Raw genomic sequence first — 24,018 nt, 5'->3', positions numbered from 1 at the left:
CAATGAATGCATTACAGGCATTAAACGTCCAAGGTTCGCTTCCCACTCAGGTTCATATCGCTTCAACGCTATGTCCCAGCCATACCCAGCAAAAAGGTCCCCCCATTTATCATCTTGGTAAAAAGTCTAAATATTAGTACATAGCCAAAACCAAACCATCATCAAACAGCATCATGTTGGCAACATTTATTTTTAACTGAAAATGTCCAAACCATACACAGTAAGCAAATAATCTAAAGATTAGAAAATTATTTATTTGCAATATCAACTTAATGAAGAAGAGACTATATAGCCTGTAAGGTATAGGCCTTTAATTGGCTTTAGTTGTTTGTGTGAACATTTGTTTGACTCGTTTTTTTTATAGGCTACTGATACATATGAATTAAGCTAATAAATGTGTAGTACAGAACATACAGTGGAACTTAAATTGAAAAGCTTAAATTAAACGCCCTGTACAGCACATACGCCTTCTTTAAGTCCCTAATTACTTCACTGGAGTTGGTTTAGTTTGGTGGAAAATTGCATGCACATGTTTTAACACTGGCTTTTTCACCTTTTGTATTTTTCTCTGTGTTCCCAGACATCCTGGGGCCTCCTAATCAATATATGTATAAATGTCATTCTGTATATTTAATAAGATGAATAAATCTAGGAAAATACTAAAATCTAAATCTTGGAGAATACTTGGAATGGAATCTGTGTTCAAACTGTACAATGCCAGTTTTTCCATGTTATCGCTATGGCAAGAGATACATATCCAGGTAAGATTGCTTTTGGTATCTATGCCATTAACCTGCCAAGTATAAAGCACATTCTTGTCTGGACATCAACTTATGACAAGTTGTAACTTGATGAAAGCCATAACTCATACAGAGATGCCTACAGATAGCCTTCATTTTCAGACTAAATGCTAATTTATATGGCCTCATTTATTCATGTTGACTTGATAGACATGAGTTGTGTTACTTTCACAGACACTAGAGGGCAGAATAGTTTTTCACAAAATAGAGTTTTTCATTAAAGCACACTCAGCAGCAGCAGCATTTACAAACAGTGATATTAACTGCTTTTCCGTAATAAGGCAAGGCTACAAAATTTTACTTTAATATCAGGAGATATGATTTTGAAGAAAATGCTTCAATTTCAAGAAACAATACTTGTAATACATTTATTTTGAAATAAAACCTTTCAATAGCAGTAAGTGTCCTCTACTTAATGTCAGTGCAATTTCCATTTTCACTCAAGGTCAAACGCTCCCATCTTGGCTCTTTTCCAGACTCTGGAATAGGGTTGTCATGCCGACACCAGTGCAATCAGCACCATTCTCTCTTTGTCCGTCTCTCTGCACGCTGTCCCAATGGCCACACCCCTCTCAGTGACCTCATGAGACTGGCCCAGCCCAAGCAGAGACGTGCTGGGATTGGCCATAATCCGCCGGGCTGAGTAGGCTTGCCTGCTGCCCTAAGAGGGCCTGAGCCTGTTTTATCTCCCAATCCCCACCGAGAATCCCTCCACACACTCTCTGACGTGAGGCGCCAACACAGTCATCATGTCATACCCCGTCATAGACAGAAGGACTGTACATGGGAGCAGGGCTGGGCACTTGAGTCATCAGCTCAATCTGTTCTGATTGTACCACAGTGCATCACAGGCTTCTCTTATTTAATTAAATCCTGTAATCTTGTCCACTGTTTTTTTTTTCCTTTTCCCCATTCTCCCAAACCCCTGGTGGCCTTCCTCATTTTGTGCTGTATTGACTGTACTTTTTTAAAGGCATTTTCTATAGTGACTCGTCACATTCAGAAACCAAAATGTGTGTAGCCTTGGCAGGATGTTAATGCCTCAGTTAGCACACTGATCTGCTTGCTAATTATAGGCTTCTTTGGCTAACCCACTTTCTCGACTGGAGTGAAAGGGTAAACCCCTCTAGCCAGAAGAGGTCATGTGATCTGAGTGGTGACCTTTGACCTCCCACACAGTATCAACAGGAACCCTGGAGCAGGTACACTGTGCAGTGCCCTCTTGGTGAACCGAGTTTTAGAAAATTGGCTGGTAACAGGTGAGCTCGGAGTCAATTCAAACTGACCACATGACAAGCTAAAAGGATCCAATACAAAATGATCAACTGTACCACCTCTCTGACCACCAGGTGACAACTGAATACAAGCAATGATAATTCCACTGACAGGCCTGTTAGAATGCATTAAGGCTTATGCCAAAGGTAAACACAATGACTCAATGTACAAATAACTTTTTTTGTGGCACCTAGCATAAGCACGTGTTAACTATGCACACCGTCAAAGTACACACAACACCGTGATCAATACCTTTAGCCAAACTGTATAGGTATGAGACGACATGATCAATACCTTTAGCCAAACTGTATAGGTATGAGACACCATGATCAATACCTTTAGCCAGTGGTGGTCCGTCAGGGCCTTCAAGGCCTTCTCTGCTGGCCTAAACATCATCAGAAAATAAATGTAATAAAATACATTTAATTTTAATATTTTCTTTTCATAAATATGTATTCAATTATTCCCTATAGTCCATTATCTTCATTTCATAACTTCCAGCGTTGTTAATTTATGTTAGAGCTTTCATCCAATCATATTTCAGCTATCATGTGTTGCCACGCTCCGCGAAATCTTCCCCGAGAACAGAAATCTTCCCTGAGGCCTTCAGAATTCACATTGAAGGCCCGTGTACATCTGATTGGTTATCACAACTGGCTGTTTCATTTAATTTAAGTTGAATGAACTGAAACAGACAGTTGTGACAACCAATCAGATTTCGAGTTGGCGACACTGGGCCTTCTAGAAGGCCCGGAAGATTTCTTTCCTCGCGTTGAACGTGACACGTAAACGTCCTTTGCTTGGATACTGAGGCAGACCGGTGCAGTGCTTCAGTGCTCAGTTTAGCTGGCTAATGCGAAAACGACGTACATGCTTATGCTAGTTGTTTCAATTGGTAAGACTAAATATAATTACATTAACCAACTCATATAAACTAGTTTACACCAACTTGATAATTCCAGTTTTTTATACAATTACAACGCCATTTTCAAGACGGAACTTTCAAGAAAAACTGGATATCGTGAGGATGGGAAATTTAATGAAACTGCTTTGCAGGTGGGACAATGCGATGTTTAGTGGACAAACTTGTTAAAGCTTTCGGTGGACTTAATAAAACTTTGTAGACTAATCCCTGAAAATCGCCTTTTATTTTTAAGTTGTGACAGTAATATCCAAGTGATCATATAACTGAGAGTTTACTACTCTTAATGTATTGTTAATACGGGTGTATTGATTTTAAATGCTCCGGAAATATTAATAAAGTCTGTTGTACTCGACTATGTTAAGGTAGGCTACTCACTGCCTTTCTGTATAAATATAATGGTTCTAGAGCCATGGCGTCATAATGATGGTATTAGGAGGCAGATTCACTCAGTTTAACATCGTGTAGGACACACTAGCCCCTTATACATGCGTCAATGTAAAGCTGTTACATCGCTTCTACCACGATAGAAACTCGCGAACGTGTTACAATTGCCTCATGTATAAGGGGTCTAGACGTCTGAAGCTTTCGAGAGAGGTGGTTTACCACGTTCGTTCGGCTTAGAAAAGGGCGTGTCAAATCAGGCCGATGTGTCATGGGGGAGGCCGTGCGTGACTGGGGGGAGACGGTGACAGGAGGCTAGAAAGTTAGAGGCTAGAAAGTTCACTCCATCATCTCTTTGAAATTCCTTATTCCATGAGTGGTAGGCTACAATGTGACTGGCTGTTTTAAAATATAACTAATAGCCTAACGAAACAAAATAACCCAGGAAGTTTCATCTTCGAGACGTTAAGGCTTCTTCCAATACTGACAGCTGACTCATAGCTTGCAGGTTTGCGGGAGACGCGACATTTGAGGGATGTCACTTAATTTAAACCTTTTTTGCTTCCGTTAGTGTGTGTGTGTGTGTGTGTGTGTGTGTGTGTGTGTGTGTGTGTGTGATAGAGACAGAGAGGACTCAGTAAAACATCGGAAAACACCGTGTCTCTTAAGCCTTAAGCTATCACTCACCCCCACAATGAAATATGCCTCTGCTGATATGCCTAACCTTCGTTCTATTTAGAATTTGTCTTAGCACTATGCAGAAATAAAATTAAACAAACCAGGTGGGAGCACATCTCCGTGGTCTTTTCGCATGCCCGAGGCAATGTAACAGCTTCACATTTTGCACATGTATACAGGTAACGACAAGAGCCGTTTCCCTTGAAAATCTTCACACCTACACGCGAATACGAAACTTTTTGAGATCAGTGGTAGGACATCGCTGAAGGCCCAGTCGTGAAATGCACGGACCGCCACTGCCTTTAGCCAAACTGTATAGGTATGAGACACCGTGATCAATACCTTTAGCCAAACTGTATAGGTATGAGTATGGTTAACATTAACACAAGAGCCATTTCAGCGTGAGGAGTGCCTGTACAGCACAAAGCATACTGCTTAAAATCTACCTGTGGTATATGCACATAGGGCCATAATGTGTTAGATGCGCACCACAAAGATGGCAAAGATCACGTTGATTACTACTCGTCATTACTCATTTTGATTACTAGGGCACATTTCATTTGGTAATTTCATAACATGCAGACAGACTTAAGCATCTTAGAGGCTCATTAGGGTGTGTCTGATCAAAAAGGTAGGCGTTGCATGGAAATTGTTTTGAGAAAGGCCTTTTGCCTTGTCTGGGAAGTTCCCGCCACCTTCACTGCATTTCATTTGCTCAGTTAGTCTGGCGAACTACGCAATGGCGGTCCACTTCAGTCACGTAATTGGACACTCCTTTAACCAATCAGACCAACGATACAGGGGACGTACTTTGCATCCTGTTTTCAATTGAATCATTGAGAGCGTTTAGATGCACACTATAAAAACAGATTATTATCGGGTTTTGTAGTTAGACTATCTGGTAATTCTAGTGCTCATGTTAACGGAATAAACTGATATTTGTTATGGGTTTTTGAAAAACCTGTTTAACACACCTATTTTGTTACGTAGTCGTGGTTAATTTAAATCCGCCAATGGCGCGCCAGGTAGCCAATAGCCAGCTTGTGATTGGCTCCAAGGATCCTTACAATTCCGAACTAACCTGGTATAGACACTTTGCCAGACTGACTCTGAAGGCAAAATCAAATTGGCCGGAAGAAGAGGGGCGGGACTTCCCAGACAACATTTTGCCCCTTTTTTCTTTGAAATGTAACCTCCATCTTGGTTTTCAGCGTCTGGTCGACACACCTTTTCTAATCTCTACACAGTATGACAGCATAACATTGACCACTCGCTGTCATTTACCCAACAAAATATTACCAAATTGCTACGTAGGCTATGCAACTATGCTCAACACCACACAGACGGTGAATACAATAATCCAGTAGCCTTTATTTATTTTAGTTTTATAGCAAAGAACTCACTCAGTTTAGACCACTGATCAAAACATTCTCCCATTTTGCTGTTAAGCACTTTTAGCTGCATTGTTTTGTATAAAAGGTGCTATACAAATAAAGTTTATTATTATTATTTACCGTTCTAATATTGCCTAGCGTCGCTCAGCATAATGGCACTGAAGATAGGGATGTGTAACTTCTCTACCTACAAAGGGGATACTTCCATAAAATATTTGTTTAGTTTTCACTATTCATTAAATATGTTTTGTTTACAAGGGTAAGTTTACATTTCACAAAGGCACCTACCACATAAATGTCAAATACAACTAGTGCCGTAATAGTGATAGTGTTGTGCAAGAATCACCATCATCATATAGGAATAATTATTCAATGTGTATATGATGTAGAAGTTCAGAAACATAAAAAAGCGATGCTCAGTATACATTTCCTGTAAGTCGTCTCATGATTAAATCTTTATCATTAGCGTATATGTTCTGTCTAAAACATTTGTATTGCAAATTTAGAATGCAATCTAATTATTACAGAAATGAGCCGAGGTTGTCGTTGTGCAATCAATATTTTTCTCTCGTTCTTCTGCTGGAGTGTTGCTGGGATTGTTTTGCCATTAAACAGTGAGTATTTCGTTATTTTGATGTATTTCATTTATCAATTGATATGCATATATATATACAGCATGTTCTTTCTTGAACCACATAAGCAGTAAAGGGACTTAGTGATAAAAGTAATAACAATCAAGCATGCCATAAAGATCCCAATGCTTCTGTCAAATATCAAAACTACTAAATGTCTCACAAGCTACAGAGACAGAAGCAAAATAATTATACATTTTATCCAAACACTCGGAAAGAAAAAGGACTTTCTGTGTTGGACACACTTAACTCAAGACTATTTTCCCTTTGTGTGCACAAAGCAAAGGCTTTGCTGACATCCATTCTCCCTCATCGGCTCTTCTCTACGGGTCTCCATCCATTCAGACCCTGCTTAGTGCCGTCTAACGCTTGGCTACCCCAACATAGAAAGACGAGTCCTCGAGTTTCTCCCTAGTGCTGTTTAGTGAATGCAAAGGTCCATATGCAGTATGCTGCTGACAGGGCACAACTGCCCCCAGGGTTGGACTAGTGTATACAGTGGGCCAGATGATCCAAAAAGCACTTATGTCAGGGCTAAATGTTGGCACTGAGCTCCAAATGAGTCATCAATTTACCTCAGGCCCTCTCATTACGTATGTGGCTAGAAAGGTAATCACATGCAATTGTTCACACAAACATTTACAGTATTACATGTCTTGTTCCTTCATACGTCCTGGGTTACTTTAAGCGTTACTCACAACTATACTGTATGTTCTGACGACAGGAAGTATTTATAAGACACATACAACTCTGTACAGAATCTTAAGATTTCATTATGTTACTTCTCTTAGCAGGGAAAACATATAAAGGCTTGAATGTGTTACATGCTGACATGTGTACTCACCAAAATCACTCAGGTATTCTCCTTCCCAGTAATATAATATTAAATGATAAAAACTGTTTCATTTCATTTTTCCAGTACTAATCCACAGATCTCTGTCTTCGCCCTATAAAAAGGGAAAAAAAAAAAAGATTACTGTCACTAACCTTATCGCCAAGGTGATAAACAAGAAACAATAAACAATGCTCTCTGGCCGCGTATGATCCAAACTCATTAGTGCTTACCTTCCTCTCAGCAGCTCACCAAAATGAGGTGAACTTCTTCCCCAGAGCAGACACAGCTGTGAGAGAGATTGAAGTAATAAAAACAAAGAGATAGGATGGAGAGAAGAAAACAGAGGATGGAGTATATTGCTGTGATGCCCTGATGTTCGCTTTGTCACCTGCAAGTACTTGTCTATTGACAGTATCCAAATAACCAAGTTTATCAGTGTACATCATAATATTTAATCAACTGACAATGTTACAACAGACAGTATAAAAAACACATCCGAAACTCTGTAAGCTTTGTAAATTCTGCATAAAATATGAATCAGTCTGTACACAAGCAGGCAAATAACATAATGGGCCCTAGTTTGAGGGCAGAAACAGCAGCATTTGCGCAATGTTGCCAAAAAAAGGAAATTGTTCAGTGAGAGAGGTAAAGGTGTGGTCAAAGGCACTAAGAAGGCAGAGCCAGACAGAAGTTAATTAGTGAAAGGTTTGGTTAAAGCCGACCAGTAGCACTGTCGAGCAATCCCTTTACACTGAATGTGTCAGACGAGATTACCGTGTTAGAAGATGGCAATATTGCAGCGTTCGCCAGGAGCACTTTTACACGGAATAAACCATAGTGCTTCTTATGTTACATTGTTAATTAGGGCATGTGATTTTGAGCCTGTAAAAAGAGATAGTGTATTGCTTGCATTCCAAGTTAACGTTATTTTTGTTGAGATCAATATAGCCCATCTCACATCCATTCTGGAGAATTTGCATAACATGTGATACATATTCAATGTAATAATGGTCAATTTAATAATGGTTAAATGTTTCAGCAGACATTTGGCACTTCCAATGATGCCACTTGTGGGAGCAGGAGAGATCAACTCTATTTTCTATGGAAATGAAAGTTTTCAGATGGAACACAGGTTTTTGTTGTACACAACTTTCACTTCTTTCCCCAATAGGAAAACCTACGTGGTGTGTGAGCTTTTACTGCAATAGCATATTAGGTTTGTGTCAGGCAACTATGGTTTTTGACATCAATTAGATTGAAATTTTATCTTTGTTTCCTTAAAATTATTCTGGGAACAAACTGTATGCTATTTAGTGCGGTTGATGCATCCAGAACCCCAGCAGAACTGAACAGGTGAGTGAAAGCCTGTTTAGCTGAGCCTTTGTTCAATTGGAGAGAGTGGACACATAAAGGTACTCATTTACGCAACATAAGGCTACAGGTGACTGTATGTGTAGATAAAGAAACTGATGCGTAAATCGCAAGTGCAGCAGTTACCAGTAGCCTGCATCAATAGGGAATACATAAGATATGGGAGGTTGTGAGCTATGTTTATGTTGATGAACTCAAACACTTAGACCACCCTGAATGCAATTTCTTTCTGCATTCCGTTTTGGCTAAGAAAAAAGATCTTTTGTGGATCTGGTGTGGCCTGGTCTAAGTCTAATTAAACTAAAAAATATGTGAGTAGATATAATAAGAAAAGTAATTGTGTAATTACATCATATATGACATTCGTTTACTGCTGACCGAACATTCATTTAAGTCTGACTAATTAGACTACCTCTTCCTAGACGCTCAAGTCTTTTAAGGGATTGAAAAAACCTGTAGGGCCCTATCTTGCACCCAGTGCAATTGACATTGTCACCGACGCATGTATCATTCCTATCTTGCACCCGGCGCACAGCGCGATTTTCCCTCCAGAGGCGCGCTTCGAAATGAACTTGCGTCGACATGGGCGGGGGCGGAACAGAGAAGGCGTTTCTCTGGCGCAAGTGGTATTTTGCAGTTTCAAAACAACGCCGTGCGCCGTGCGCCATTGACCACAAAAAAGCTGGTCTAATGTCAGAGGCGCAATGTCTAAAGTCTGTAACGCGTATTCAGAACGCTATTTTAAGGGCGCATGTGCTTGCCCGCACAGCATATAGGCTACACGTTACTTCTGTCGTTTACACGAGAGATTTACACCATTTTTTTGGCAAGCCATATATAATTACAAGGAAAATAAAGTATTTACCACATGAGGAAATCATTGTGATATCCGTATCCAAGATATTTTAAAACTAGGCATACATCTAGCGTACACATTGACCCAAATGATTCAGGTTAATTGAAGCTGCGTGACATTTGATTTATTGTATGGCTTTGTTGCATTTATTTCATGCCAGTATTATTATAAATCTTGTAAACTCATCTCTGTGTATGCACTGGGTTGGGTGCCGATTTCCATGCCCCCAAATCCCTGCACGCTCTCAGGCGTGAGGGTAGACGTGGCGATGTCCTCTGCTGCCGTCAGGTCCTGGGTCGGGGCAGATCCACCTCCCGTGAGGCCACGAGAACGTGTGTTTACCTTCCAGCTTGGATGTCCCACGTCTCCGGACGTCATTATAGCGTTTTCGGCACCGTTTTCGGGTGCCCTGTAGCAGAAACAATCACGGCAATATATTCCCATGCTTGCTTGACTTTGCTGACTTTTGGAGGGTTATTCGCATCCCCATATATCTATCTCCCGGCTTTTTACAAAGCCATACAATAAATCAAATGTCACGCAGCTTCAATTAACCTGAATCATTTGGGTCAATGTGTACGCTAGATGTATGCCTATTTTTTAAATATCTTGGATATGGACATCACAATGATTTCCTCATGTGGTAAATACTTTATTTTCCTTGTTATTATATATGGCTTGCCAAAAAAATGGTGTAAATCTCACGTCGGTCTCCTCGGCTGTGAACTTTTCCGGTCTTCCACCAGGTAATTCCGCCATCAAAATAACAAGCCGCTATGGACTATGCGCTCCTCGCTCTTAAAGGGAATGTGAGATGACGCTCGGATTGGTTTATTGCATATTACGCCCAAACCACACCTATGGCTGAGTAACCTCCTTTGGACCAACCCTTTTGACACTTGCGCTGGACGCAAGTGTGTTTTTTCCGCCGTTAAAATAGCAACTGCGCCATAGAGCCGCCCACACAGCTACTTGCGTTTGGCGCCGTCCTACTTGCGTTTCTGATCGGCAAGATAGGGCCCTGAATCTTTTCAAACAAACATTTTATATTTTTTTTTGCCAGGATAAGTGTTAACTTCGAGGATATCCAAGATAGATTAATTGCATTAACCCATAACACAGCCCAATGGGAAATTTGGTTGTATCCTAAAATTACTGTATTTTTATTGTTGTTTATTTTCATTGTATAAGGTGCAATTCATATTGTTAAATAGGTGCAACTTATGTTTTCATGTTTAAAAATTGTATTAGTTAAAATTTAGAATAAATCAATGAGAATCAAGGTGAGAGGTCAGGGGTGAGGAGATAAAGACGAGTGTTGGAAAAGTGACGGGAGAGAGCGAGGAGCGGAGCTTGAGAAGTGCCACGAGAAGGAACAATATGAGGGGTTATTGCATGTAGCAATATTGTATTGTACAGTTAATTCAGGAGGAACGGCCAGTGACTCTCATTGTTAACTTATACATAGCGATATCTGCCCGCATTGTGTTGCTTTGGGGAAGGGAAGGGGGGGAAGAGGGAAGTACAGCAACAGCTAGTTCAGCCCGAATTTAGCTTTGTGCTGTGGACGGAGATACAGGACTTTCAAAGAGAGTAGCCAGCCCGGCCACTCATTCGACGATAGGTTCCTGGATCATCAGTTCCCGACAGCTCTCATCTCCATTCCTGCCTCGCAAACACGGGGAGGAGGATGACGAGGAAGTTGTTTCCTTTGTGTGGCGCTTTTGGCGCAAAGTAGCCATTTTGTTTGAGGCTCCACCGCTCTCCAGCAACTAAATAGGCCTGCACCACTCATCTGAAATCTGTTTGGGTACCCAACAATAGTGTATATATATATACATATACGCTTAGAAGTAATAGGTTTGTAAGGGTTATTGGGGTGTATAAGCTAATCGGATGCTATGCTACTAGAATGCTAGGTTATGCCACACTGGTGTGTGGGATGATAGCATGCTAGTCTATGTCATGCTTTGCATTGCTCATGTGTTTGATACATGTTACTGAGGTGAATTGACTGGACTCAGTCAAACTAAAATTCGTTATTGGTGGGTTATATTCTGTGTAATTGTGTATATATATATTATCTTTTCATAGTTATTTTCCAAGTAAATGGTTAAATGTATCCCCTTGTGTAATTGATTTATATCAGTAAATTACTGGTTTGTTAATAGATAGTAGTAGCCTTCTTGGCTAGGTTTAATAGTGATCCATACATAAGTGAACCTAAGTGTTAGAGATAGATATTAAATTACTATATTTGGTATTGGGCTATATAATGGTATTTATAATGTGCTTAAATAAAAGTGTTAGAGTGTTGGAAAAGTGACGGGAGAGAGCGAGGAGCGGAGCTTGAGAAGTGCCACGAGAAGGAACAATGTGAGGGGTTATTGCATACGCAATATTGTATTGTACAGTTAATTCAGGAGGAACGGCCAGTGACTCTTATTGTTAACTTATACATAGCGATATCTGCCCGCATTGTGTTGCTTTGGTTTTTGACGGAACTCGGACAGAGTTTCTGAGTTCCGTCAAAACCTTGTATTAATTATATATAGAAGAAACAGTTTAGGAATTCGGGCAGCGCACTCCAGTGAAATACCTTGGACAGCTAGGGGGCGCTTCATACAGAAATATGTAAGCCTTATGCACCACTCTTCCAATAAAGGGAGTGTGATATTTAATGCCAGATAGATAAATCAGACTTGGGCAGTGATGGTTTGTGATGTGAGTTTCTGCAACCCAACTCGGGCCCAATGTGTTTATAATTAGTTTTGAACATTACCATCTCCCAGCTTTCCTGCCTGCTCTGCTGCCCCTCCCTGCAGCATTTGGCTGAGAACGTTGGCCCCCTCCGCAGGGGGTTGTCCGGCTGCTGCACTCCCTATCCCCCCGGGCCTGGGGGCTGCTTTCGAGCCTGTCAAAATGGGAACATGACACCTTTGGGATACATAACATGCTCTTGCTCATTCATTTACAGTAGAATCTGATGGGACCAAACCCTTAATCCTGTTTTCGATATGAAACTAGCATTGTAGAGTGCAAGGCCATTTAATCGTAAATAGCATATCTATTGTTAAAACACTGTATAGAGTGTTACTGTTTAAGCGAAAATTTCAGACAAAAATGTAAGTACATCTCACCTATTCCAGTTGCAGGAATCAGGGGAGGTTTGGCAGCCTGTGCTGGAACAGCTTTCGCCCCTATAGCTGTTGCAGGGGGAGGAGTAGCAGTTGCTGCTGGCCTTGTCTGTGTCCCAAAAGAAGAGACAAATTATTTTATGAAATGGTACAGTATCTTCAAGCATTGATGAACATTATTTAATAAAGGCCAATTTTTTAATCAGAGACTAATGTTTGTTTTGGGGGGGGGGGGGGTGTAGTAGGGTACACTGACCGCTGCAGGTAGTTGGCCTGCTGGTGGTTGGCCTGCTGTTGGTCCTGCTTGCTGGGGTTGTCCTTGTGCTGCAGTCTGTCCAGGTCTGGCTTGCTGCTGAGCAGTGGCTGTCATTGCCGTGGCTGCTGGTGTGGTTGGAGCATCCGCTGTGGTTGGCTGTTGCTGGTGCTGCTGACCAGCATGGTGGTGTTGCTGCTGCTGCGGGTGCTGCTGCGGGTGCTGCTGCTGCTGCTGACCGCGTGACTGCTGGCCTGGGTGCTGGCCAGCATCGGGTGGCTGACTTCCTGGCTGTCTTCCTGGGTGCTGGCCAACATCGGGTGGCTGACTCCCTGGCTGTCTTCCTGGGTGTTGGCTAGCATCGGGTGGCTGACTCCCTGGCTGTCTTCCTGGGTGCTGGCCAGCATCGGGTGGCTGACTCCCTGGCTGTCTTCCAGGGTGCTGGCCAGCATCGGGTGGCTGACTCCCTGGCTGTCTTCCTGACTGTTGCTCTCCTGTGGTGGAGCGCTGCTGCCCTTGCTGCGGCGTCTGTTGTCCTGTAGGACCCTGCTGCGCTTGCCTAGAATCTGGATCCTGTCTTCGGGATGAGCCAGGCTGTCGCTGCCCCCTTTGACCCCCAGAGCTGTGGTGGTTTCCAGGGTCTCTGGCATGCTCTGAGTCTCGGTAGCCACCCTGTGAAGATCGGGATTCACCTCTCCTCTGCGATCCAGATGTTCCACGCCCTTCTCCAGATCGCGCAGATGGATCCTTAGGGTGAGACCGCGAGGAACGGGAGGAACGGGGTTCCTCAGAGGAATGCCGGGATGAGTGCCTTCCAGTACTGCTACTGCCATGGTGACGGTGTTCCCGTGACGATGTGGATGAAGGTTGCCTTGGTTGTCCATACTCGTCCTGAGGCCACAAATCCTCCTCAGGGGGCTCATCATAGTCGTGATAGGTGTGCTTCACATTGCCCCTGCGGCCCGAAGTAGTGTGGCTTCCTCCTTCATGATGACGGGAACGACTATTTCGTACCTCTCGTGGTTTCTCAAACCAGTCTGTCTCTTCCTGACCCAAATGATAGGCTTTTTTTGGAAAATCAAAAAGAAGCGTCAGTTGGTAAGTTGAAACAGGGGTGATTGCCATCACCAGGGAGGAGAAGCATGCAAACACAAGGCATGCAGTTTCCACAGCAGAGAGGTACATGTCCAAACATTAACACATGCAGTCTTTCGAAGCAAAAGAAAGCTCTTCAAACCATCAGTGGAACATAACACAGTGCACAGAGCATAAACACGGAAAATAAAATAACAAAAAAGGAAATACATTATAGACATTCCAAGCCATGCATGCAACATGCAAAAAGAAATATAGGCAAATGCGGTATAATTCACTGGGCATCACATCCTCAGACAACAATAATACAAATGATTTATAATCCCACTGCTTTCCAGATAAGACATGTACATGCGCACCTCTCAAGAACAGCATGCATAAGAGGCAGCTGTGATTCAGCACCAGTTACCTTCACTGTCAGAAACAGCACAGTGCGAGTCATCTACAAGGTAAGGGTCTTCTGGTTTGTAGACATGGCTCTTTGGCATGTCCTTCATATGGTGGTCCTGCACATCTGGTAAGGAGTGGGTGGAGCCATATTGGTTCCGCGCATCATGTGGATCAACCCCAGGCGTGCCTCGCCCGATGCCCATTGGTTTTCCAACAGGACTGAGTGGACTCTCCTCCTCGGAGTTTTGGGTGCGCATAGAGGGGCGCCCGCTGCGACTTGTGCCCCTCTGGCTGCGTTCCATCATGTCTCTCTCATATGACTTGCTCCTGTAGCCACTTGAGTCACGGGAAGAGATTTTGTCCATGCCATAACCTGTAGATCTGGATCTCCCTGAGCCATACATACGATCCTCTTCTTCCAGGGCTTCACGGCTGGAGCAATAATATTTTTGATCATCATATACACTCTTTTTGAAACCATAAGAGTCTTCCTGGAGCTTTTTGTTTCTTCCTGTGCCACTGCTACCAGATGTGGTGGTCATAGGATAGGAGGCAAGATCAGACTCAACATCCCTTGCTTCTTCAATTGGTGAAAATTTGGAGACCTTTTGTTCCATTCCTTGCTTCCTGTGCTTGCTGCGCTTGGAGGACACAACTGCTGGGCCCAAACTCTTGGTTGGGTGCCTCTGAGATCCCGCAGCACGACTGGAAGAGTGTTTATAATCATCATAGTAATAGGGCGAACTTGAAGTGGTGCTGGGCCTGCCATGGCTGTCCACTGCACCTTGCTGATGGTATCCAGTGGTGCCCTTGGGCCTACCATAGGGATCATCATACTCCTCGCCATAACCACTTCCCCGTGCAGATGGACCATTTTCACTGCCATAACGGCCAGTTGTAGGATGGCCAAGACTGTCAACAGGGGGCCCCATGTTTTCTTTTGTCAGTTCACTGATATCATCAATCATTACATAGTTTCTGGGGATGTTCTGTTCCAGGTTGGTAGTGTAGAGGCCGTCAGTTCCATACGCAGATGTTGGGCTTGGTATACGATCAGAAAGGCTCTGCTCAGGGGTCCTGTACTGGCCATAGGTGTTGGACATGGTTGTAGACACATAAGCACCACTAAAGCCAGTGTCCTGAACTGTGGTGGCCACAGGAACAGCAGAATTGCTAATGATCTCATAGTTGGTTGGTAGTTTTTGCTCTAGGTCAGCCAGTGAGGTCTGTCTTGGCCTTTGGTGAACAGTGAGTATCTCTGCAGTGGGTTGGAAAGACATGCTCTGGCTTGGGTAGGGCAGAGTCTGTGATGAACCTGGTGGAGGCTGGAAACCTGAGTGGCTTGGCATATCTGTCTGATAGGAGGACTGACCATAGCTGTGGGAGGGGAAAGACCCTGGGGCCTGGTAAGTTGAAGGTTGAGGATGAGGCTGGAAGGTCCCTGGCTGAGGCTGTGAGGCTGCAGGGTATTGTGGGGGCTGGAAGCCAATCTGGTGATATGCTGTAGTGGGTTGCTGTGAGGCTATAGATTGGCTTTGTGGGTAGGGGAATGTCCCAAAGGATGAAGTTGTGGGATACTGAGAAGGTGCACTCAGGTCACTGGTGAACTGATGCATTGGTGCAGTGCTGGGTCGAGTCAGGAGCCCGTTGCCTTCATAGGCTGCGGACATAGCCGCAAGATTACTGAGCTGAAGGCTGTTGAGCTCGCTGTCAGACATGTAGTCTCGCACATCTCCCATGGATCTTAAGTAGGCATCTCTCCTCTCTCTCTCTTTGACCCGCGTCTCTTTACGCTGGGTGATGCCTAGTTCTAAATACCTCAGCTTGGCATCAATCTCCTTCTCCTCCTCCTCAAGCTCGATCTGCTGCTTGCGGAGCTTGGTGGACTCCTGCTCCACAGCTTTCAGCTCGTGCAGAAGTCCTGCCTTTGTGACACTTTGGGCTGGCCTTGGCAGCACCCTTTGAGGCATGCCTGGAGAGGTGTACATCTGGGTCATGGCAGGGGTGACTATAGGGAGTGGTGGCTCATCTGGCGGAGGGCTGGGAAGAGTTCTCTTCACCTTCCTCATCAGCAAATTCTGCTGCTGCTGCTGCAGGGCAGCCATCTGGAGAACAAAGATGGCAGAGAGGATTGACTATTAAATCGGTACACTAATTAACATCAAGCTTTACGAAAAACTGTTCTAAAAAACGAGAAAAAAATGAGATAGCTTGGAAAATAACAATGATACATTGTGGTGTGTTTCTTAAAGGCGTCCGGTTAGCTGAACTGATATCGAAATGTAAAAAAAATAACTTTTGACACTCCTGTGATCCCTAAAAAGGTTGCATCAAACTTTAAAACTGAATTTAAAATTAACACTTGATAACAGGCAGTGTTATATTTTTAATTTAATCTATTTTTCAAGATTACTGTATACAGCATTTCTATGTAAATTGACACCTCATCACATCCGTAACAGGGAACTGTGGAAACTATTTGTTGTGTGTCCACACAACAGAAGTTGAGGCTTTTCCGTTTAATGACATAAATGTGTCCCTGTGTTCCACATCAAACTATCAGAATTTTACAAAACATCAATCAAAGTTTACATCACTGATTTAAAAAAATCTTTTGCCTACATTCAGACCAAATATTTAAGCAATTAAACATATATGGCATCAAATACAAATGCATATAGTAATACACTGATACTACTTACTACACTCAAGATATGTGTGGATCCATAGTGGATTTAGAAAATATCCACAAAGAACTTTCAGAGTCTGTCATTGAAGAGTAGTGAAGAATAGCTGATCAAAAAATAACCAATATATGCTCCCTTTCTTGCTTTCACCTCCATTTACCAATGTAAATGAGGGTCTCTGTTTTCCACGCTCTGACAGCATACTGAGTGCTAGAGAATGAGAATACACTCTGACCAGCTGCTGAACATGCCCAAAGACAGCAGGGCAGCACCAGGAAGCCCACACATTGTGTCTCCCTCTGGTCATGTAAGAGGGTTTGCCAGAGAAGCACATGGTGTGTGTGTGTGTGTGTGTGTGTTTGTGTGTGTGTGTGTGTGTGTGTGTGTGTGTGTGTGTGTGTGTGTGTTTGTCAGATAAAAGGAAATGAAAAAATCCAATGAAAGTGTGATTAATGAATTGCTGACACTCACCACACCTATTTGACAAGTTAAGAAGTCAAATGAGGAAGGGAAGTGGGAATAATTAGGAATAAATGTCACAGTAAAGCCACTTCCTTTAAGAATGTTTGGATGTACTGTATGTAGTATCTTTCCATTTAAACACCACTCACTAAAGAGCTTCAAATATCTGCATGAATTAATTTATAAAATATCTCTACCTCTTTGTGTTTTATTTTTCTCAATGTGTTCAGGATACAGCAAATTACTAAATGCAATATATAGATACTAGATGAAATATGCAATAATCCCTACTCACCTGACTGCTCGGGAGGGTTTGGTTTGAATACATGGAGAACCTGGTCTTGGAGGGGTCTTCTGAAGTGGGGCTGAGGGGCTTAGGGTCTGACATGGAGCGCTGCACACTCTTTATAGGCCTTGGGAGAGACTGATGCTTCTGAGGCGACTCAGCAGTGAAGGATTTCTGCTGTGGTGTTACATGGGCTTTATTGAGTTTCTCACTGGAAGCAAAGGTGGTCTCAAGCATGCGATGTGGAGACAGTGGGGACACAGGAGAGTATAGCACCTGTGGGGACTTTGGAGGCTGGCGGGATGCAGACTCATTTTGCTGCTGGGTTTGTTGCTGGTAGCCAATGTCCAATGGGTCTGGTTTCCTCCTTTCAAATTTGGATTGGGTTGAACCAACCATTTGCAGACTAGTAGTATATGGGCTGACAGTAGTGGGGACACTTAGCTGCGGTGCCACCACACCCTGGGAGTGGGCTTCAGGATCAGTTTGGCAGGCCAGGCTCTCTCCTTTCTGAGTCCTCTCTGGGGCAGAGATGTAGTGTAAAAGCTCCACCTTTGATGCTTCAGCCATGGTTATGTGAATTGCAGGTGAGACTCTGCCCAGCTGGTCCGGCTCAGTCTGGCATGAGGAGTCATTGACTGTTTGGCTGGCAATGCTTGAGGTGACTTTAGATGTGGCATCACCCTTGTTTTCTGTGCTTGACTCAGAGTGCTTGGTGAACCGCGACCTCCTGCGTCTGACGGGTTGCTCCAACTCTTCCTGGTCCTCCTCATCTGTCTGAACACTACAGTCGACATTGCGTCTGGTTCTCCTACGTCTCCCCATATACCTGTCTTCAGTGTCCTCATCATCTGTTTGAACGCTGCAGTCAGCAATTCTCTTGACAGGATCCTCCTCTGAGCCATCTCTCAGACGTGGCATGGAATTCTGCTTCCTCATCACCCTTCCACCCCCAGCATCCTCACTGTTCTTCAGAGACATCTCAGAGGCAGAACTCGGAATGGACCTTGAGGCAATCACAGACTGCACTGCCTGGCCATCCATGTAGGGTTGCCAAAACTGTACACTCTGTCCATCTTGACTGATCATCCTTCCACCAACCACTACACCTTGTATAGCTCCTTGAGCAGTGGTGGCAGCAGCTGCAGCAGCAGCGGATGCTGCGGCGGCTTCAGCTGCTGCTATTGCTGCAGTCTCTACTGCTGCTGTTTTCTGCCTCTTCTGTTCCTCCAGTTGCTGCTGGAGCTGCTGCTGTAAGGACTGGATCTGTTCCAGCTGGAATCGCTGTTGGGCCAACTGCTCCCTTTGCATGACTAGCTGTGTTTCCCTCTCCACTTGTTGCTGCTGTAAAACATGGTGCTTCAGGCTTTGCAGTTCGTGGATCTCCCGTTGCACAAGTAGTTGCTCATTCTCTCTGTTACGCTGAATCTGAAGGCGATCCCTCTCAAGCTCCTCCTGCAACCGCAACTGTCTAAGCTTCTCCAGCTCAATGCGCTCTCTCTCTAAATTCAACATTTGGTCCTGTTGCTGTTTCATACGGTCATCTTCCTTGTCTTTCTCAGCGCTACCACTAGTGGTGATGGTGGTGTTTGACACTGTGTCTGGCAACACTCGCGAGATAGATTCTGGCTGTGTCTGTCCTAATGCATGTGTTTGAGGATTCTGAGAGAGGTCTTGACCTTGTACCTGGGTGACCATTTGAGATTGGACTTGTGATGGTAATTGCTGAGAACCTTGAGACTGTACTTGAGGTTGTGCTGGAGGAATCTCAGATGGGAAGTTAGTTGGGGGAACCAGCTGGTTAATGGGTGGCACAGCAGATTGGGTCGTCATTCCACTGGTGTATGTCAAATGTGTGACAGGCTGGGTAGCGGGAACTGTAGAGGCAGTGTTCACAGGCCCAGCCACTGAAGGCTTTCCAAGGTACATAGGTGCTTGTTGAGGGGGTGTGCTTGGTTGTGGGATGCTTACAGGAGGAGGGACTGTTGTTGGGTAACGATTTGGAGTTGGGTATCTATAAGGACCTTGTGAAGACAGAGGCATCCTTGGAGTCACTTGAGGCAACCTGGTGAGGCTAGCCAAGGGTACAGCAGTCACATTGCTTGGAGGATACGGTCTATACACCCCTCGTACCATGGGTTGTATAACAGAGGAAGGCTGGGTAGTGATTGGCAACGTGGAGGCTATTGGGGTATTGATAGTGGAATATGTCATGCCATCAGGTCCCCTCATGGCAGATGGATATAGTGCCCTTAGGCTTGCTTGTCTGGCATTGATAAGGTTGGTAAGTGCTTGACCTTGGACAGTGGGCCTACCATCAAGACCATACAAGAGATTGGCCCTGATAGATGCCAACCCTTGTTGAAGGTTGAGTCTTCCTACTGGGCCTCCTCCTGTTCTAGCAGCATATTGGAGAAGTTCAGGATTGGCAAAACGGCCACCAAATTGATCTATGGTGTTAAGAGCAGCACACATCCTACCAATCTCCCTGGCTGTGGTGGCACTGTACTGAGCTAGGTTGGATTCTTGAAAGCCAGCCATGTCACGAGAAGAGAAGCCATAGTCTGCATTGATATTGGACATAGAACCATACCTTCTCAGGGGTAAGGGTGGACCTGCAACATCTCCTTGGTGCCGTAGGTCTGTATAGGACCCATACTGTGCTCCCATCCCCACATACCCCTGCTCATATGCCTGCTTCATGGTGGTCAAATCTACAGCAAGATCACCTGGATCAGCCCTTTGATAGAACTGAAGTCCTGCATCTGCCAAGTTAGTATCTGACATTGATGGCTGAAGGCGACCAGGAGGTGGTAAGAAATATTGTTTCTGCTGTTCAGGAGTTGGCCCATGCACACCAGCTGGCTGAAAGGCATCTTTCCCTGGCTGAGACTGCTGTTCAAGAGCTGAGTGTTGGGATGGAACAGGGTGGGACGCTTGAGAGAGTTCACCTGTGGGATGTTGGTCTGTGGGTCCTACCTTGGGCCTCTGACCAAAAGAACCTGAGCAACCTCCAGCAAATGGCAGCTTATAGACAACATCACAGCAAGCAACCTGGTTTTCTGTTTTTATTTGTGAACCAGTGAGATCAAGAACTTCAGGTGCTGGTGGTGGGGGTGGTGGAGGGCGCTCTTCTTGTTTCACAAGTTGTGTCACTGTGGACCCTTGGGAAGTATTACTTTCATCTAGTTGCACCATCATAACATGGGGCTTGCCTGTTGAGAGATTCACAACCGTTGGCTTGTTTTTCAGTTCCAATGCTACCCCTCCATATATATCATGTGGAAGCGTAGGAGAGGCAGAGCCCGAACCAGGTGAGGGCTGTGGAGGAAGAGGAGACACTCTGGGGATGGCACTGACGGTAACCACATTTCCACTGTTGGCCTGGCTCACCATCAGGTCTTTCTTTAATAATATTGGCTGGACTTGATTTGCCAAGTTGTAACGAGCAAAAGATGATACATGCTGATGTTGCTGCAGCTGCTGTTCAAGGAGCTGCTGTTGATGTTGTAGTTTCTGTTGTTGCCTATGTAACTCTTGTTGCTGAATGCCTAAGTCTTCCAAACAGGCATCAATTTTGGGGATGGCTGGGTCGTTAATTGGTGTTTTGGTCTGAGTCAGACATACAGCAGATCCAACCCCTTGCCCAAGGTCTACACGATTCTGAAGGGGGTCTCCATATACCACAGGTTGCTTTGGCTGAGATATGAACATGGAAGCTGCTACTGTCACACTTACTGTTGTTGGGGTTGTTGTCGTTACATGACTCTGCTCCTGTGAATTCAGATTCATTATCAAAGGGTTAACTGCAGTGTGGCGAGTGGGGGTTTCTGAACCAAGGGAATATCTTCTTGTATCTGTTGCTAGGGATGTTAGGTCCATGCCCTGATCTGTCATGATGATTGGAGTAGGCTTCATGGGAGTTCTTAGGTCAACCACATTACCACCTGTCTGCATTTGATTCTGCTCTACCACCCTTGAAGTTCCTGGGACAGTCGAGATTCGACAAAGTGATATGCTTTCCGTAGGCATAGAGCTGCGGCTAGAAGAAGTTGTAGTGGTTACTGTGCTCATGCCAATATTAACCCTTTCTGCAGTTTGGGCTCTTTGTAAACCAGATTGAAGGTGGTAAGTAGGGTGGGACTGTGGGGATGTTGGAGAACTTGATGCTGTAGTCTGTGATGGAATTGTTGGCAGGTGACGTCTTGTTGGTGAGGGAAGAGGAGAGGTAGAGGAGTTTACTGTCATTGGTCTTGCTGGGCTGGTGGGCTCAGGAGACTTGACTGGTGATTCTTGGGAGGACTGTTGTCTTGAGAGGCGTGGAGCTGCAGCTCGTTGTGGTATGTGGGACCCCTGTGGTGGTGCTGCAGAGGTAGGGCCACCATGTGTAGTGGGCACAGGAGAACGAGCGGGACTCTGTGAAGGTGAAGCAGAAGGGGACACTGGAGGACTGGGGCCTTTAAAATACGAAAACACCTTTGATGACAGAGTGGAACCACCAGCATCAGGCACTGGGCCTTGGGGTGTTCCCTGACTAGGAGTTCTGGGATCTCTCTGGCCAGCATAGGCCTGTGTCATATCCGCTATTCTACCCGTCATACCAGCAACAGCCCCTGGCTGCCGAACATTGGACTGAGGGCCTGTTGTAGAGACACCAGTTGTTGGTGTACCTCTGGACTGCTGGCCTGAATACTGCTGAGCTGCTTGTACTCCAGGGGCCCCTCGTCCAGCACCACTTGGGTCACGCAGTGACACAGGAGCTGAGATCTGGGTAGGACTTGAGCCTGGTGTCAAAACAGTTTTTTCAGTACCTAGATGTTGTTTGTCTCTGCTTAAATGAGGTGATCCTTGCTGTTGCCTCTGAATATTGCTAGGTTGCTGGGCTACATTAACTGGTTGTTGGCCTTGCCTTCCTGGCTGCATATGTTGTTGTTTCTGAATCATCTCTGCCTTCCTCATCATTTCCTCATAAACCTCCTCAGCACTTTTTAGTGATTTATCTGTTGCAGACGGTGATGTTGCAGAGGGTTGTTCTGTGGGAGAATAGAGAGACATGAACGTGGGCAGGTTGCCAGACTTGTAGATCTTTGTACCCCCCACCTCAAAACCCTCTGCCTCGGAATCCATGGAGGGAGAGTATTCAGAGCAGGATGACCTGTGAAGCTCCTCCATCTCAGCTGCTTGCCTCAACTCTTCTGTTGGGGACGCATCCTCAATTGGAGAAAGATTACTAGGGGGTGTTTTGGACCTCTCTCTCCGTCTCTGTGCTCTGAGCTCTTCCTTATCGCGTTTGGTTTTCCTAGCAGTGCTGCGAATCCTCTGCTGCTCTAAGTCCCTCATTTTCTCTTGCTCCATCAGGAGTTCTTCCTCTTCCCTCAACTCATCTTCCTCAGATGAGTCCTCAATGGTAGGCAAAAGCGGGCCATGGGAGCGATGCCGTGCTTTTCTCTGCTGTTTGGCCTCCTCTAACCTTTGCCTTCTGCTAGGACTGCTGTCACTATCATCTTCCATAGAAGACACAGATGTGGGAGAGGTGCCTGAGGTATAGCTGGGAGTAGTGGCTGGCAGAGTTGAGGAATATTCTCCTCTCGACCGCTCCTCAGGTGACCCTGTCAGGCTTTCCATCTCAAGCTCTGGCTCCCTGAGATCATGTTCTGTGTTCAGCTCCATGTCACGGTTGTAGCTATTGGTATTGTTCAGCTCAATGGTCTTGAAACGTCTTAAACCTCCAGCCACAACACCATCACTGTTTTCCCCTTTGTAAGCACCATCACCACTTTTGGTCTCCTCCTCAAAACTGCTGGAATGTTGAGTGAGTCGCCTCTTGTCTTCGGCTGCTTGTTTCTGACTCTTTTTCGTTTTTTGATGACCATAGCCTTCATCTTCCCCTGCCTCTTCCTCATCTGCACTCATTTCCATTATTTGCCTCCTCATGAACTCCTCATCAGTCATCTCTTTCTGTGATTTCTTCTGCCGAGGTGGCAATGGGGAAAGTCCACTCTCACTACTGTCCTCTACATAGTCATGGCGCAGTCTGGAGCTGAGTTCATCTGAAGATGCCTCACGAGCTTCGTCAGAATCATAGCGCTGTTCCTTTGAAATGGTTAGGGAGCCAGGCCTCTGGTGGTCCCTAATATCCTGTGCTCTGCTCTGCTCTGTGGTGGTTTTGGACTCTAAAAGGGGCCTCATGGAGCTCTCTAGCTTGGTGAGTTCTGAGGGGCTTGGGGGGCTGCCCTGATTGATAGGCTGCCCCCTTTCATTCAGCTTCACCCCTTCCTCCTGGATCAGTCCAGTGATTTCACTCTGGGAGCTAGAGATGCCATCTGATGAGTACCCTGTATCACTCAGGCTCTGTGTACTTGATTTGTTTGAGTCCTATGAAAGAGAGAACAGAAAAATACCATCTCAGAACTGTTTCCGCTATTTCCTTGACCAGTATTTAAACAGTGTAAATGTTTTTCTGACACTGGTAAGTAGAAACATTATACCATTTACACATAACAGTGTGCACAAAACAAGATGTGATTGATGGTCCTGTACGGGTGATATGATTCTGTAAGG

General features: G+C 44.7%; 1 protein-coding gene across 1 annotated transcript in view; it reads right to left on the bottom strand.

Annotated features, from left to right (window-relative positions):
• Positions 1–7,165: 7,165 nt before the first annotated feature.
• bsnb (bassoon (presynaptic cytomatrix protein) b) overlaps positions 7,166–24,018 on the bottom strand; it is a gene marked incomplete at both ends in the record, with an annotated part of 62,148 nt that continues 45,295 nt past the window's right edge. Inside the window, 6 exons of the mRNA XM_080846290.1 lie at positions 7,166–7,206; positions 11,930–12,061; positions 12,288–12,393; positions 12,541–13,601; positions 14,042–16,127; positions 17,467–23,832. Of these exons, the coding sequence (XP_080702416.1) occupies positions 7,166–7,206; positions 11,930–12,061; positions 12,288–12,393; positions 12,541–13,601; positions 14,042–16,127; positions 17,467–23,832 (9,792 nt within the window). The remainder of the gene's footprint in view (positions 7,207–11,929; positions 12,062–12,287; positions 12,394–12,540; positions 13,602–14,041; positions 16,128–17,466; positions 23,833–24,018) is intronic.

This window comes from Sprattus sprattus, assembly GCF_963457725.1.
Source record: "Sprattus sprattus genome assembly, chromosome: 10".
NCBI classification, from domain to species: Eukaryota; Metazoa; Chordata; class Actinopteri; order Clupeiformes; family Clupeidae; genus Sprattus; species Sprattus sprattus.
This window is presented reverse-complemented; position numbering and strand designations above follow the sequence as displayed.